The sequence below is a fragment of the Moschus berezovskii genome, chromosome 3 (genome assembly GCF_049115385.1).
Source record: "Moschus berezovskii isolate FMDL1 chromosome 3, NW_MosBer_1.0, whole genome shotgun sequence".
NCBI classification, from domain to species: domain Eukaryota; kingdom Metazoa; phylum Chordata; class Mammalia; order Artiodactyla; family Moschidae; genus Moschus; species Moschus berezovskii.
Window position 1 is genome coordinate 34,092,216 of NC_142462.1, and position 16,987 is coordinate 34,109,202.

General features: G+C 38.0%; 1 protein-coding gene across 4 annotated transcripts in view; it reads left to right on the forward strand.

The window, feature by feature from the left end:
* The window catches only part of LOC129552284 (histone deacetylase 9), a 716,367-nt gene extending 703,055 nt beyond the window's left edge, over positions 1 to 13,312 (forward strand). For all 4 annotated transcript variants that reach the window (XM_088833594.1, XM_088833606.1, XM_088833586.1 and 1 more), the window contains one exon: positions 10,691 to 13,312. In XM_088833594.1, coding sequence (XP_088689720.1) covers positions 10,691 to 11,005 — 315 coding nt within the window. In that variant the 3' untranslated portion in view covers positions 11,006 to 13,312. The remainder of the gene's footprint in view (positions 1 to 10,690) is intronic.
* Positions 13,313 to 16,987: the final 3,675 nt, after the last annotated feature.

A 16,987-nucleotide genomic window follows, 5' to 3' on the forward strand; every position in this document is an offset into this window, starting at 1 on the left:
CCAGTCAAGTAATCAGAAGCTCCCTGGCTCTGAGACCTTGTCTATTCTGAGACACAGTCCAAAAACACTAGTCAAAGGACGAGCGAAGGACCCTAGCATGCCTCTCCTCATTGTGCCACTATTCATTACCCTTAAAGAAGGAAAAAAAAAAAAAACTTTCAAAGTGTACTGTCAACTGAAGATCAGGAAGGAGGTTATCAGGGAAAAAATCCTTTTATGTAATATAAAAGGACATAAAATTACACAGTGAGGTAACAGAAGGAAAAACAGCTCATCTGTCTTCTAGTTAAGAAATGCCCCCAATAGTCTGGCTGGGGATTTTTTGTTCTCAAAAGTCAGTCTTCCTGTTTCTACTTTTGCCCACCTAAATCCAACCTTCGGTAGCTTCCAGAGCAATCCTTTTCAAATGCAAATCACATTGTGTCAAGCACTTGCTTAAAAGTCCCCAGTTGTTCCTTATAGTTTGTAGGATAAAATCCAGATATCTTTGCAGGGGCCCACAAGGCTCTTGCCCCCTCATTGACCTTATCTCCCAACTCCCTTCCCTCACCCACTGAGCTCCCACCACATTGGCCTCCTGTCTAGTGCGTGGGCAGTCAGTCTCCTTCCATCTCATGAAATGAACTGCTAGTCACAGTTCTGGTGGAATGTTCAACCTCCAGGTATTCTTAATACTCAGCTCAAACCTCACCTCTTCAGAGGGCCTTCCTTGCTCATGCAGGTTAGGCACACGCACTCCTTTCCCCATAGTTCACTGTCACATTAAGTTCCACTCTTCAGTTGTTTACTTTTTATTTCTCCTTGAGACATGGTCTTGCCTAACTGACCACTCTCTTCCCAGGTCCTGGCATATATAGCAAGTGCTCAATAAAGATTTGTTGAAGGAGTAAAAAAAATGGGTAACTTTAACTAGCTGGGAGGAGGAAATTTTTTAGTCTCCTTTCCGGAAGTGAACACTTCAGTTATTGGAATATTAAGATGTTTTAAGAGCCAAAGAAAGGATATTTTAATTGCAGGCATTGTTTTGGACAGTCATTTAGAGTTATAAAAACGAACACACTTTCGTTAAGAATTCACTTGGCCCCTAGATTAATTTTATATCTCTTCAGTATTGGCAAGAAAAGATGTTGATTTTCAGTTTAAACTTTTAATTAATGTGAATAATGGACCAGTACTTAGAAACTTTTTCTCTCTTGTTATTTAACTTTGGTTCTTCTGATTTCTTCCCTAAAGTGCACAGAATGACATGGAGTATTTTGTCTTGAGTCAGAGTTCTTCTCTAAGTAGACCTCTCGATTTGAAAGCCCTCCAAACTTTGCATGTTGTTTCTGAGAACAGTTGGTACATACCTAATCTATTTGTGAGTTGAGACAGAATTTTATCATTATTTTTAAATCTAGTTTCCTTGGAGCTTAAGGGAAAGGTTTTATTTTCCAAAAGAAGTATTTTACATGTATTTAAAAGAAAAAAAAATGCTTGTCCTTTTGCCATTCCCCGAGAAAATCTGTCTTAAAATCTGAGGCAAAATAAGAAAGTGATGAGTAGGGTGAAAGGTCATTTTGCATAGTTTAATTCAAACATTTGTGCTGAATGATTTGTTGACAATTCCAGAAAATCAGATGTCTATCCAAAACAGATTTACTCCTTATATACTTCTGTGCTTAGTGTGATATTCCATTTCTGAAAATATTTGTGGGGACATGAGGGATTTCTGTGGCTAAAGTTAAAAATATAAAATTTTTAAAGATATTTTATTCAAAAGCGCTATGCTTCATAAATTTTCCTCTGTTCATTTCTTTGCATTTGTGCTTTTTTAATAAAATTCTTTTTTAGAAATAAAAAAAAAATAATAAATCCAAAAAAAAAAAAAAAGCGCTATGCTTACGTTAGCTTCTAGACTTATATCAAACAATGTAACTTACACGTTGAATTAAATGGGTTAAGGTGTAAAGATTAGCAGCACAATCTTTAAATATTATTTAACAAATTTTACACAATTTGCTAATAAAATATATGGTTTTCAACATGGAATATAAAACATTGAAATTACGGACTTGCTATACTTATTACCCTGGCAGGGATTGATAAGAATTGAAGAGTCAAGTTGTAATACTTGAAGGTATTAGAGATTTGGATAAATGATCATGCTGTCTGGTTTGTAAAATCTCAGTGTGAGCCTGTATGTGTGTGCTACAAATGCAAAATGTTCACGGACCGCCTGCAGCCTTCTTAGTGTTCAGTACACTTGCTATACTGAACTGACTCATTTGAAGAGACCCTGATGCTGGGAAAGATTGAAGGTGGGAGGAGAAGGGGATGACAGAGGATGAGATGGTTGGATGGCGTCGTCAACTCGATGGGCATGAGTTTGAGTAAACTCCAGGAGTTGGTGATGGACAGGGAGGCCTGGTGTGCTGCAGTCTAATGGGGTCGCAAAGAGTCAGACACAACTGAGCGACTGAACTGAACTGACACTTGCTATACAGTAGCATGGAAGATCCCCTAGAGGAGGGCATGACAACACACTCCAGTGTTCTTGCCTGGAGATTCCCATGGAAACAGAAGCCTGACAGGCTACAGTCCATAGTGTCGTAAAGAGTCAGACACGACTGAAGCGACTGAGCACGCACACACAGCATGGAGAATACAGAGCCACACTTTCGAATGAGAATGAGCAAAGATAAAAGGAGCAGAAGCAGCAGCTCAGCCATCATCTTCTTCATCTCAGCTGGGCTCCCCACCAGAGTAACTCACCTGGTGTCAGACGAATGACACAGGGTGTGTTTTACAGATGGAGCCTCAGCCGAAATTACACAGGCGTACACATTTATCTGTCACACAGATGTTTCTTCTTGTGTTTTCTAGCCAGCAAGGCAACGGCTCGGCTTTGCTGGGGGATCACCTCCAGATGTTCAACCAAAGAGAGACCCTGCTACCCCACTGAGAGTCAGCAGACAGCTCCTCCCCGTAGCTGGGGCCCCTGAGCAACAGTACAAATTAGAAAAGGGTTAACCCATACCTTCTTGGTAATGGTCATAGCTGTAGTTCAAAAACACATAGAGCACAGCATAGTCCAAATGCTGGATTTCCTCGTAAATAGAAACTTGCAAATCACATCAAGTAACTCTTTATTTTAAAAATCCAAAATAAGTCAGACCTGGCAGGTGGATCTTCTGAGACTTTTGTTTGCATATTTTCTTGATGTTAATTGCTAATTTTTCCACTGCAGCAAATTTGACTGTTTAAGCAAAATCAGCTTGAGTCAGATACCTCAAATAAACTAAGAAGTTTAGATTAACTCCCACTATGCATTTATAGTTTGCAAAATTGTCTCCAGGAGATCCCATTTATTTCTTTTGTATTTTTAGAAACTTCACAAAGAGCACATTTTATTCCAGAAATGGTGAAAAAGACGTAGTTATTCATGTGGACATGGGCATTCACTTTATAACCTGGGTGGGGGAGAAAAACGTGTCAAAGCTTTATTGCTAAGTACAAATTAAATTTTCAGATATTTATGAAGACAAGTGAGAGAGAAACAAGAATAAATTCTAGATTTTTGTTTTGTGCAACTGGGTAATGGTATTTACTCAAAGAAGGAAAATTAGGTGATCAATACATTTGGGTACAAATGGAATAAAGGTTATCTTTGAGCTACTTAAAGTTTTTGATACCTATTGGAGATTCTAGATCTAAAGGATAACATTAGGCAAGCAGCTGAATTATGTAAGTTTGGAGTTGAGGGGAGACATTGGAATTGTTTATATGAATTCAGTTGTCATTGGAATATAGCTGCTTCAGAGTGGAAGGTATAAAACGTTCTAGGTGTCTTTTCTGGAGATGATTAATCCCTTCTCTATAAAATAAGAATTTGAAGAATGTTGTTAGAAAAGTTTCAACTCCAACATTTTATATCTATATGATCTCCACTCATAAGTCACTGTTTTGTATCAAGAAATGTTTCTTTTACAAACCGTTAAGGAATTCTGCCCTTAGAAGAAAATTGTTTTGCCATCTGGCCTTCTCATCCAGTTATCACAGCATTATCCATCCTGGCACTTATTTCTCTCGTATTTCAAGTCCAGCAGAAGTGTAGACGAAGCCTGAGGCACTGGAACACACAGCACCGTTTCTGCGTTGCACACGGGAAATCGCTATACACACTTTCATGTGTGTCTCTATGTCAACGAGGTGGTAAATACTGATCAAATTTGATTCGTGGACTAAATGATGTGATTTCTGGGTACTCCAGTGACTTCAGGAGTACATTAACAGATCAGATTTTCTGTTAAAGGTTTTCAGTTTTAATGAACATATGAAATATTCTGTGAACACTCAGCATTTTGTCAGTATTAAAGATTTTCTTTGACATATTTTCTATCTATGGGAAATTATATTTCAGTAAATTCACATACATCTTGTCTATTCTTTGGCTGCACCACCATTAGTAATATAAATCTCTTACTTTCAAAGATGCTTTGATTTTGTCATGTTTTCTTTTCAAAAATGCTTCATCCTGACTGCTCTGATTTCAAGTGCCACTGGATCTGGTATTTATGCAGTCATTACTGACTTTAACAAGAGAGATTTCAGTCAATTAGGGTTTCCCCGGTGGCTCAGCCATAAAGAATCGGCCTGCAGTGCAGGAATCACAGGCGACACAGGTTCGATCCCTGGGTCAGGAAGATCCCCTGGAGGAGGGCATGGCAATCCACTCCAGTATTCTTGCCTGGAGAATCCCATAGACAGAGGAACCTGTCGGGCCACAGTTCATAGGGTCGCAAAGAGTCAGACATGACTGAAACGGCTAAGCACACACGCAGTGTGGATGAAAGTCTAGTTTGAGTGAATTCTAAAGAGACTGTGAGAAGAAAAATGAAGACAATGAAGAATAACTCAAGGAGATTTACTGTGAAAGAAGGTACAGAATGGGTGTGTGTGTGTGTGTGTGTGTGTGTGTGTGTGTGTAAGACAGGGTGAGGGTGGGACCAAAGGAGGTTACATTTAAGACAGGTAGTAAGGCTGAAATGGCGCCCCACTCCAGTACTCTTGCCTGGAAACTCCCATGGACAGAGGAGCCTGGTAGTCTGAAGTCCATGGGGTCGCTAAGGGTTGGACACGACTGAACGACTTCACTTTCACTTTTCACTTTCATGCATTGGAGAAGGAAATGGAAACCCACTCCAGAGTTCTTGCCTGGAGAATCCCAGGGACGGGGGAGCCTGGTGGGCTGCCATCCATGGAGTTGCACGGAGTCAGACATGACTGAAGCGACTTAGCAGCAGCAGCAGCAGCAGTAAGAGTGAAGGTGTCCGAGTGGAAGTACTCCAGCAGAGATGGGAAATGAGTGATGGAGAGCAGGGTGGAAAATTGCAGGGACAGACAGGACTCAGAGCATTAAGCTGAAGGCTGGATCAAGATAGGGATGCAGACTTTTCTTCCGCTGTTATGTGAGTAAGGGTGAGTGGGACAGCTTGGTAGCAGAATGTTGAATTTCTCTATTTTTAAATGTCTGTTTTCTCACTGAAATAAGCAAAAATAGCAGGAGTGAGGAAAAGTTCTAGATAGTAGGAGTTTGAGGAGAAAGGAGGTACTTTGAAGTAGTCATTGAAAGAGTGAGAGAAAATTAGCTAGAGAAATGTAGTATTTCCAGTCAGCACTGAGGGTCCATTTGAGGGTTATGATCACGGATATGAAGCAAAACCCTCAGCATGATTGTAATTTGTTTATTTGTTTCCTAGCTTGTTCAGCTGCTTGAGTTTGGCAGAGATTTAATATTAACCAAGGTTGGAAATCTTACTCATACAGGAAAATCCATATTGAAAAGGGCAAGGGAGTTGAAGATAGTAATAAGGGAGTGATTTTTAATGATGAAGAATGGAACCTAGGAACCAGGGAGGGAAGTTGAGGAACAAGCATGATGGGGGTGACAGGCAGGGAAAATGTGGTAAGGTTCAATAGCTTGGAGAACCCTCCAGAGGTGAGGAGTGGTCAGGGTCAAAATATTCTGAGGATGAGCCCGAGGAAACAAATGATCTCTGAAACTGAGGTTTAAGAGCATGTACAGCCACCAACAAAGGCCAGGTCACTGGGAGCTGAAGTAGAGTGGAGGATAAGACTATTGGAGGTTACGAGGTCAGGACACTGAGAGGCCATGCTGGAACTGAAGCTGAGGAGAGAAATAGCAACAGAAAAGTCTTTTTACTTAGCAGGTGGTATCTGTGACTTCCTCTTGGTTATTGAATACTCCCTGTGGTCAGACATCCAGAAGCTAGACAAGATGCAGAGTCACCCCTAGAAAGCAGGAAATTTTGACGTGGCATTTCCTGGACACTGGTCATACGTGCTCCCTGGCTGACCTTCATGAATGGCCCTTAGTTCCTGTCCTATAGCCACACATCCATAGAGTTTTGCTGTTTTATCCTCTTGCCCTCACAGAGGCTCTTACGGGGAGGATCTTTTGGCCACCTTGTGAAGGCATCTGTTTGCCCCTAGTGTCGTGGGCTCATCAGCCCTGATGAACTAGCTCCCATGAACTTTTCCAGCTAAACTGGGATATCGAGAGGGGGAATTTCCACAGCTCAGCACGCATACATCCAGAAGACAAATTGCAACAATCTTCTGGAAGATAGTGTCTCGAAGGGACTCTTGCAGTCTCCTTCACCTGACTGATGTGTTTTCTATTTTAACGTCTTCTCCACACAAAATCCTGTAACCTGCTCTTATGTCTTAGGTGAGTGATGAGGTCAAGATAGCCAGCCTGGCTGGTGACCTCTTTCTCTGTGTCTGTCCACCTCTCTCTTGAAGAATGAGTGGATGTTTGTCACCAAGTATTCTTATCCCTGGTGTCCCAGCTAAACCTGAAGCATTTCAATTAAAACGCTGCTTCTTTTCTATGGTGTTACATGTTCTTTTTCTAGCCAATTAAGTGGAGTTTTACAATTGTATAGTCAAAATTCAGGAATAATACATTGTCTCTTTTCTCCAAAATCTCAGGCTTATGTATGCTTTATCCTAAGTTATATTTTTATTTCTCTAGAATCTTATTCACAACTCAAATATATTATAAACTGGTTTTGATTTGCATTTCTCTGATTATGAGGGATGTTGAGCATTTTTTCATGTGTTTGTTAGCAATCTTTATGTCTTCTTTGGAGAAATGTCTGTTTAGTTCTTTGGCCCATTTTTTGATTGGGTCATTTATTTTTCTGGAATTGAGCTGCAGGAGCTGCTTGTATATTTTGGAGATTAATCCATTATCAGTTGCTTCATTTGCTATTATTTTCTTCCATTCTGAAGGCTGTGTTTTCACCTTGCTTAGAGTTTCCTTTGCTTTGCAGAAGCTTTTGATTTTAATTAGGTCCCATTTGTTTATTTTTGCTTTTATTTCCAATATTCTGGGAGGTGGGTCTTGGGGGATCCTGCTGTGATTTATGTCAGAGAGTGTTTTGCCTACGTTCTCCTCTAGGAGTTTTATAGTTTCTGGTCTTACATTTAGCTCTCTAATCCATTTTGAGTTTATTTTGGTGTATGGTGTTAGGAAGTGTTCTAGTTTCATTCTCTTACAAGTGGCTGATCATTTTTCCCAGCACCACTTGTTAAAGAGACTGTCTTTTCTCCATTTTATATTCTTGCCTCCTTTGTCAAAGATAAGGTGTCCATAGGTGCATGGATTTATCTCTGGGCTTTCTATTTTGTTCCATTGATCTATATTTCTGTCTTTATGCCAGTACCATACTGTCTTGATGACTGTGGCTTTGGAGTAGAGCCTGAAGTCCGGCAGGTTAATTCGCCCAGTTCCATTTTTCTTCCTCAAGATTGCTTTGGCTATTCGAGGTTTTTTGTGTTTCCATACAAATTGTGAGATTATTTGTTCTAGTTCTGTGAAAAATATCGTTGGTAGCTTGATAGGGATTGCATTGAATGTATAAATTACTTTGGGTAGTATACTCATTTTCACAATATTTATTCTTCCAATCCACGAACATGGTATATTTCTCCATCTATTAGTGTCCTCTTTGATTACTTTCACTAGTGTTTTATAGTTTTCTATGTACAACATCCCTCATAATCAGGGAAATGCAAATCAAAACCACAATGAGATACCATTTCACACCAGTCAGAATGGCTGCTATCCAAAAGTCTACATGCAATAAATACTGGAGAGGGTGTGGAGAGAAGGGAACCCTCTTACACTGTTGCTGGGAATGCAAACTAGTACAGCCACTATGGAGAACAGTGTGGAGATTCCTCAAAAAACTGGAAATATAACTGCCATATGATCCAGCAATCGCACTCCTGGGCATACACACCGAGGAAACCAGAATTGAAAGAGACACATGTACTCCAATGTTCATTGCAGCACTGTTTATAATAGCCAGGACATGGAAGCAACCTAGATGTCCATCTGCAGACGAATGGATAAGAAAGCTTTGGTACATATACACAATGGAGTGTTACTCAGCCATTAAAAAGAATGCAGTTGAACCAGTTCTAATGAGGTGGATGAAACTAGAGCCTATTATACAGAGTGAGGTAAGCCAGAAAGAAAAATACCAATACAGTATACTAACGCATATATATGGAATTTAGAAAAATGCAAATGCTAACCCTGTATACGAGACAACAAAAGAGACACAGATGTATAGAACAGTCTTTGGGACTCTGTGGGAGAGGGTGAGGGTGGGATGGTTTGGGAGAATGGCATTGAAACATGTATATTATCATATGTGAAACGAATCACCAGTTCAGGGTCGATGCGTATTACAGGATGCTCGGGGCTGGTATGCGGGGATGACCCAGAGGGAGGATAAGGGGAGGAGGGAGGTGGGAGGGGGGTTCGGGAGGGGGAACTCATGTACACCCGGGCCGGATTCATGTCAATGTATGGCAAAACCAACCACTATAATATTGTAAAATAATTAGCCTCCAATAAAAATAAAAAAAAATAACAAACAAAAAAATAAACTAGGTCACTCCAGAATCATCTTCCAGCATTCTCTCCCTGTCTTCCTTTGCTCAAACCGCACCGACCTTTCAGTTGCTCAGACACACTGGGCTCTCCTCCAGTCCACACACTGTGCCTTCTGCCAGAAGTGCTCCCTCCCCTGATTCCACTCCTCACACACATCCAATTCCTCCTGTCCATCGTTCATCTCTGATGTCTCAGCCTCCTCAGTGAAACTTTCCTAAGTCGTCCACACTTCCCTCCTGCTTCAGCTAGTGTGTATTCTTATAACATGCTGTATCGCTCCCTTTTTCATTTACCATACTTGAAAATAAGAATAAATTTATGCATCAGTTTGGTGCCTCTCTAACACTCGAAACTGAAAGCTCCCTGAGGGCAGGGCAATGGCTGTTTCCTCAGTGCCTAGCAGTGTCTGAAACATAGTTGGCACTCAATAAATACTTGCTGAACAAATGAATGAAAACCCCCAGTATAATTCTTACTACAGTGAAATTGAAGGGCTTTGTCAGCATACACAAGGCCATTTGAGGTTGTGAGCACTGGAGGAAAGTCTGAGGTTAAGACACCCTTCAAAATTTGAGTCCTTATGTATTCTAAACCTACAGGATGTGTCTAGTTTTGAAAAACATAGGTGTGAGTGGGAGATAAATTTGAAGTTTTTCATAGAAAAGTCTGATTCATGATTTTTGTGTTGGTATTCTAACTGCTGTTCATCATAATAGTTGGTATGTTGCTTAAATGGGCACCAACTCAGCAGAAAATTCTAACCACTCTTTGAAACACAGATCAGGATCTGCAGATAACCAGTCAGTAGGCTCCTTGTCAAATGAAACAAAAGGCCTGTGTGAGATGAAATCATCTTGAGAATTTTCCCCCATATAACAATTTTTACATCATGACATTTTGCTGTTGTTCAATTTAGGTGTATTGACAATTATCTTTTTTTAAATTATAATTCATACACTTCTAGAGATTAAATATGATTTAGTTTACAAAATAAAAGGTCTAAATAATAATTTTCAAGTTCAAACATGATTCCTTGTTATGTTTCTATTCTTTAACTTATATTTAGATATTAATAAAAGATTTTGTGCTATCACTAAATTCTGCATCTTTTTCAGTTCAAGATTTCAAAGTCAATATTTCCATTTTTCAGAAGTATACATAGGTCTTTTATCATTTGACCATTTAGGTATAGGAAAATTAACAGACAAGAAACACTCTTAGAATTAGTGCTTCTGTCTTCTACCATGGTTGCCATTTATTGGAAAATGAGATTGGGGAAGTTTTTTTATTACATTTCTATTAATATTATTTATGTTATACTTCTTCTTTTAGGGAAAATAATTCTTCAGGTTTGCCTGGGTTAAATTATTCATTACAACCTGTCCTTTGTGACAGTTTCATGAAGGAAAAGTTCATTATTTACCTTTTTCCCACCATTTTTTAAGTCGGTTAAAGAGTGAACTATTTTTTTTAAAAGAGACATTTAAAGACCTCATTCCCTGCCTAGGACACCAGTGCAGTATGGAATTGGTGGGACTGCTTCAGATTTAGTATTACCAAAGAATTTCATTGCATACAAATTCATTCCGAAAATGATCCTCAGAGATCAGAAATCAGGGTGTACTGAAGTAGAATTATAGGAAATCAAACTGTATATTACTACTGTGTTACCGCCAAGAAGCGCTGAATATTGAACCCCTGAACACTCTTTTCCAGCTGCTTTCGAAATCTATTGAACAACTGAAGCAACCAGGCAGTCACCTCGAGGAAGCGGAGGAAGAGCTTCAGGGGGACCAAGCGATGCAGGAAGACAGAGCGCCCTCTAGTGGCAACAGCACTAGGCGTGACAGCAGTGCTTGTGTGGATGACACATTGGGACAAGCTGGTGCTGTGAAGGTCAAGGAGGAGCCCGTGGACAGTGATGAAGATGCTCAGATCCAGGAAATGGAATCTGGGGAGCAGGCTGCTTTTATGCAACAGGTAATAGGCAAAGATTTAGCTCCAGGATTTGTAATTAAAGTCATTATCTGAATATGAAATGCATTAATGGTTTTGGTAAATGGATATTATTTCCTATCCGTTTATATCTCTGAATGATTTGACTTTAGTGTTTAAGGATTCTGATTAATGCAGATATATCTATATATAGATCTTTCTATATACTGATCTCTATATAGATAGCAAGGTTTCTTGAAACTCTACTCGTAAGGAAATACCTGTTACACTAAAATTATACTACATCAGTATCCAAGTGATTAATAGGCTTTTAATTCATCCCAAAGCCTGCCCCACCAATTGCTTCTAAGGAAAACGAACTCACTGTTGGTTTTAGTTTATCTGTTGAGATCAGTGACTGCTGGATAGTTTTCCAGTCTGATCAATGAAACATTTTATTAGTTACTGATTTTTTTTGATATGTAGATTCAGTTTTCACATTGTTGTACATAATGTATCATACTACAGTCTTGAACCATATTAAAGTTAGTCAGCCCCTTTCTTCCTCTCTCTTTTTTTGTTAAGTGAAATGTTCTGGTTACTATGCCAGTAGTCCTAGGTTATTGTATAGATTGCAGTTGAAAATATTAGGAATAGAGGTGGTTCTAAATATGTAGATGCAAAGTACAGCACTATTTTAAATATCACATTATGTCTCACCTAGTACTGCTCATTTCATTTTTATCCTGTGTTATTTGATGACATTGTTTATTGAAAAAGATCAAATGAAACAGATGCAAATGTTGGCAAGATCTAACGTGCAGCTTTATGGTCCAATCAGATACAACATTGTATCTCCAGCTGTGGAAAAAATAGTAACAGTTTGATTATTATCTGATCTGAAGTCAAAAATCATGTTTAAAAGAAAAGGTGTGTCATGTTTGATAATCATTATCACTAGGATCTCTTCAGTATAATTCCATAATGACACAATGTATACTATTTTGGCAAATAGAAAATTAGGAAAGTTAGGTTTAACAAAAGAATCTACTTGTACATAATGCACCTTCAGAAGGACTATGTCCTTTGATGCTATGAAATGCAAACAACTTTGAAGGCAACAGAAGACTGTTTATTTAAGTCAGTTCTTTGTCAGGTTCCTGCTGTTCTACAGAAAACTGTTTCTATGAGGCTGAACAGGAAATGCCTTGTGGAAACAGGAAGTCCAAGTGATTCATGTACTGAGGAATGTAGGGAAAAAAAACGGAGGATAGTGTTTTACTCTGTCTGTTTTTAAAGGGCACTGTATGAATTGATTTATTGTCTAAGAAAATAACACCGCAAGTAGGGAAATTGTTAAGGAAGCTTTTCACTGGAACATTTCCTTCATACTCTCTTTTGATATGTTTACCTTGTTTTATAGGTTTACTTTTGTTAAGCTAGTTAAAGATTCGTTGTATTAAGACCCCTTTAATATGGATAATCCAAATTGACCTAGAATCTTTGTGAGGTTTTTTTCTATTAAAATATTTATATTTCTAAATCCGAGGTATTTTAAGGTGTAGTATCCTGTTTCAAAGGAGATATAGCAGTTTTGCCAAATGTAGACCTTGTATAACTGTATGTTACTAGCACGTGTTGTTTACATTTTGCTGTGACATTTAAAAATATTTCTTAAAAAAGGTTACTGCTAAAGATACATTATCCTTTTTTAAAAAGTCTCCATTCAAAGTAAAGTAACATAACTAGAAGTTAGAAAGTTTAAAACTTTTCCATATAATGAAAGTCCTTCGATAATTTGACAAAGAGCTATAATAGGCAACACTTCCTACTACCAACATATTTTGGTTAGTATATTCCTTCAGATTAAAATGACTTTTTGTCAGTTGTTTTGCATTAAAAATATGGCATTCCTAAGATAAAATTTTATATTTTTTCCATCTCATAAATATACATTTTATTTAAAATCTTTTTGCAATCTCATAAAAAAGGGATAGTGCATCTTTTAAAATACATTTTATTTGGGGAGGAACATGTGGCTGAGCAGGCTTTTGTATAATATTACTGCAAAGATATGTAATCACAAACAAAAAAAAACCTATTTTTTATAGTGTCATTTGAGAGAGCTTCATCAGGACAGTTGGTGGACATTAATTGTTTGAATTTGATAGTCTTTGAATTTAATCAAGAAACTACCTGGAACCAGTGAAAAGGAAAGCTGGACTTAAATAATCTTAGAACTAATTGATAATTGTCTCTTTTAAAATCTACTGTATTTATTATAATTTACACCCTTGAAGGTGATCTCTTGTTTTGTGTTGTAAATATATTGTTTGTATGTTTCTCTTCTTGCCTTCTGTTATAAGTCTCTTCCTTTCTCAAATAAAGTTTTTTTTAAAAGATCCCCTTTCATACATATGGCTTTGTGTAAACTTGATATATTTAATTGAATTTGAAACTCATGCACTAGGTCTCATATACCAAAATATATTGCCATTCTTTGTTGAAACAAGAAAATAAAGATATTTTGAGCAGTTACTTCTAATGCCATTAAAAATAATAAATCCAACAATAGTCACTTTAACCAATTTACAGCAGCCATTATCAGATAACAGACACATGTAAAATTTGTTGCAGTTTTATTTTCCCTGCGTGGCCTATTTCATATGTTATCATCTTTGATGTCAACTTCTAAATATAAAATTTTATATAAATAGGTATCAGTCACTTTAAAAATTCTTTTTAAAAAGGTTAATATAATCCCTTGAATATAACACTCAATAAATATTAAAATGAATAATTTTCTGTATCATAATAGTTGTATTTATTACAGTAAGAACCTGATCTGTAAGTACAAAGTGACAGTATATAAAGAAAAGAGTAATTAAATGACCTCCCTTTATATGGAAACAATTAGTATAATAGTAGTGTGAAGAAGAAGGAGCCTGAGTCAGGTGAAGGGACCTGGACCGTATACATCCAAGGGCCATGCTCATTGCTCCTCTTCTGCTCAGTTGCAAGCAAAACATTACTTCATAATCTGTTATTATGTGTATTTGGTTCAATAAGTTAAAAATATTTGTCTTATATTCTTTGATTCCCTTAATCTAAACTTCAATAGTGTCACATGAGTTAAAACTACTCTAATTCCGTAGCTAATATCATTTACTATTACAAAATGGATTGTCATTCTGTAAGCCTGTAAATTTGATAATTTGGTCAGACTTGTGGGAAATATCACTGATGCTAGTCGTAATTTCCTGAAAATTGCCTTTGGACTATAAAATTATAAGATTACTTGCTACTAGAGATCCTTAAAAAGCTGGAGAAATCAATTAGATAATTATTTTATACTCTATATTTGATTTCAGAAGTGTAAAGGGACTGTTTCAGTATGTATCAATGTTAGAAGCTCTTCTATTTTCTTCAGAAAATAGTTTTTGCCAGCAATGAATAACCATTTACATTTCTTCCTCTCATCGTCAAGGCCTGCCTTCTTGGTGAAGGGGGCTGCTGAAATGGAGATTGCTACTTTATCTGGTTTTGAGAAAGACAGCTTTTTTAAAAAAAATTTATATTTCTTCGTACGTATTTTTTTCTAAAGTATGTTAAAAAGGAATTAAGATACTAAACTTTTTTTGAAACCTACTACTCAACAGATATATAGGTGGACAACAGTATTTTTTTTTTTAATTTGGCATTCCTTTGTGACTTTTTCCACTAACAGAAATGTACAATTGTGGGTATATAATGATGGGTTAACAATGATAAATAATTCAGGGTTACAAATTATAACTGATTATATTATAACCAATTAGAATCTCATATATATATACACACAAGAGAAAGAGTTTGAGAGGTAGATTACCATTCCCTTTATTATTTATCATTCCTCCAACTGGGTTTTAAAGGGAAAGTATGGGTGGGGGCAATCAAAGAACTCAGACAAATGAAACAGGATATGAGAAATGTGACTTCAGGCTTTATTTATGTTTTAAAAGTTGTCTGTTTTCACTTATAATAACTTCTTTAAGGCTTGTAGATGGTAGGGTTTAGACAATACAACTTTGGAAGACCGTTTGATTTACAAGAGGACTTTTTTTAACTGTTGCAAATATATTATGTACTTGGTATTGTTATAAACACTTTACATCTGTTAACAGATTAGTCCTCATAACAGCCTTACAGGGTCAGTATTATTGTCCCATTGTAGAGATGAGGGCCCTGGGACACAGAATAAGTCAGATCAGGTCACGGTCACCCAGTCAGCGGCAGTCTGGCTCCAGTTTGAACCTCGGCAGTCCCACACCAGGCCTTGTTCTCAGCCTCTAGCACTGAGCTGTATTTGTGCAACAACTCTCCTTTCGTGTCCAAGTTTATGAAATCATTAGCGCTTTCTTCTCTCTCTCTTTGCCCATCAGCATTTCCAAACCATTTTGAATCAGTTTCCTCCTTCGGTCACTGCTGTGAGTAAAGAGATTGTTGTTGTTTAGTTGCTAAGTCGTGTCTGATTCTTTTTGTGACCCCATGGACTGTAGACCACCAGGCTTTTCTGTCTTTGGGATTTTCCAAGCAAGAATACTGGAGTGGGTTGCCATTTACTTCACCCGGGGGTCTTTCCAACCCAGGGATCAAACACGCATCTCCTGCATTGGCAGGTGGATTCTTTACGGCTGAGCCACCAGGGGAGCCCACAGAAGTCAGTATATGATGTTGTAGAAAGGAAAAACAAGGATGTTTGTCTTGAGTTCTAGACCTCCTAACTGGTTTTCCTATTGAAAGATGCATAGAGATTATCTTGAGGGAATCTGTTGACAGTTGGTATTCTGACCACACCCCGCAGAGGTTCTGATCTTGTCCTAAGAGTGCAGGAATCTGTTTTTCAAGCTTTTTGTGAGAGTCTGATTCAGAAACAGTGCTCTGGAGGCTGCCAGGGGCCCTAAACCACTGCCTAAAATGTGTCTTGATTTTTCATAGCTTTTACCTATAATCCTTGGATTCTCCGATTCATCGTTTTCATAGTGGACTGTCTTGGATTTCTTGTATATTGTTCTGTTTCACCTGCATGTTAACTCAACTATAGGTTGAGTGTAGTTGTAGTATAACTATAGGCTTCTGTATTTACTGCAGTTACTTCTTCGATGTTTGTCCTTTTAGTTTCTCTCTTCTGATTGAATAATTTCTTAGCCTGTTGTGTGTGTGCATGCTGCATTGTTTCAGTCGTGTGCAACTCTGCAACCCTATGGACTGCAGCTTGCCAGGCTTCCCTGTCCATGGGATACTCCAGGCAGGAATACTGGAGAAGGTTGCCATGCTCTCCTCCAGGGGATCGTCTCCTGCATTGGCAGGAAGGTTCTTTACCACTAGCGCCGCCAGGGAACCCCTCTTAGCATATTATAGAGTAGTAATTCACCAAGACTGTGCAAATTATTTTTCCTCAGAATTTCTGAGCTGTTTGTGGTATGTTCTTTGTGTGTGTGTGTGTGTGTTTTATTGAGATAAAATTCATATAACATAAAATGCACCATCTTAACCATTTTAAAGTGTAGAATTCAGTGGTTTTTAGTATATTTGTGGGCTTCCCTGGTGGCTCAGATGGTAAAGAACCTGCCTGCAATGAAGGAGACCCAGACTCGATTTCTTGGTCAGGAAGATCCCCTGTAGAATGGAATGACAATCCCCTCCAGGATTCTTGCCTGGGAAATCCTATAGACAGAGGAGCTTGGCAGGCTATGGTCCATGGGGTCTCAGACTCAGACACAACTGAGTGACTAAGCAAAATAATAATAATAATAATATATTCATGATGATGTACAGTGATCACTACTTACTAATTCCAGGACATTTTCATCACCTCAAAGAAATTCTGTACAGTTAAGTGATTGCTCTTCATACACTCTCTTCCAACTCCTGGGAATCACTCATCAAGTTTATGTGCCTATAGATTTGCCTTTTGTGGACATTTCATATAAATGAAATCATATACTGTGTGGCTTTTTGTGAGTCTACGTCTGAATTCTTTCACTTGTCATGTTATTTTCAGGTTCATCCATGTTGCATCAGGTATCAGTACTTTAT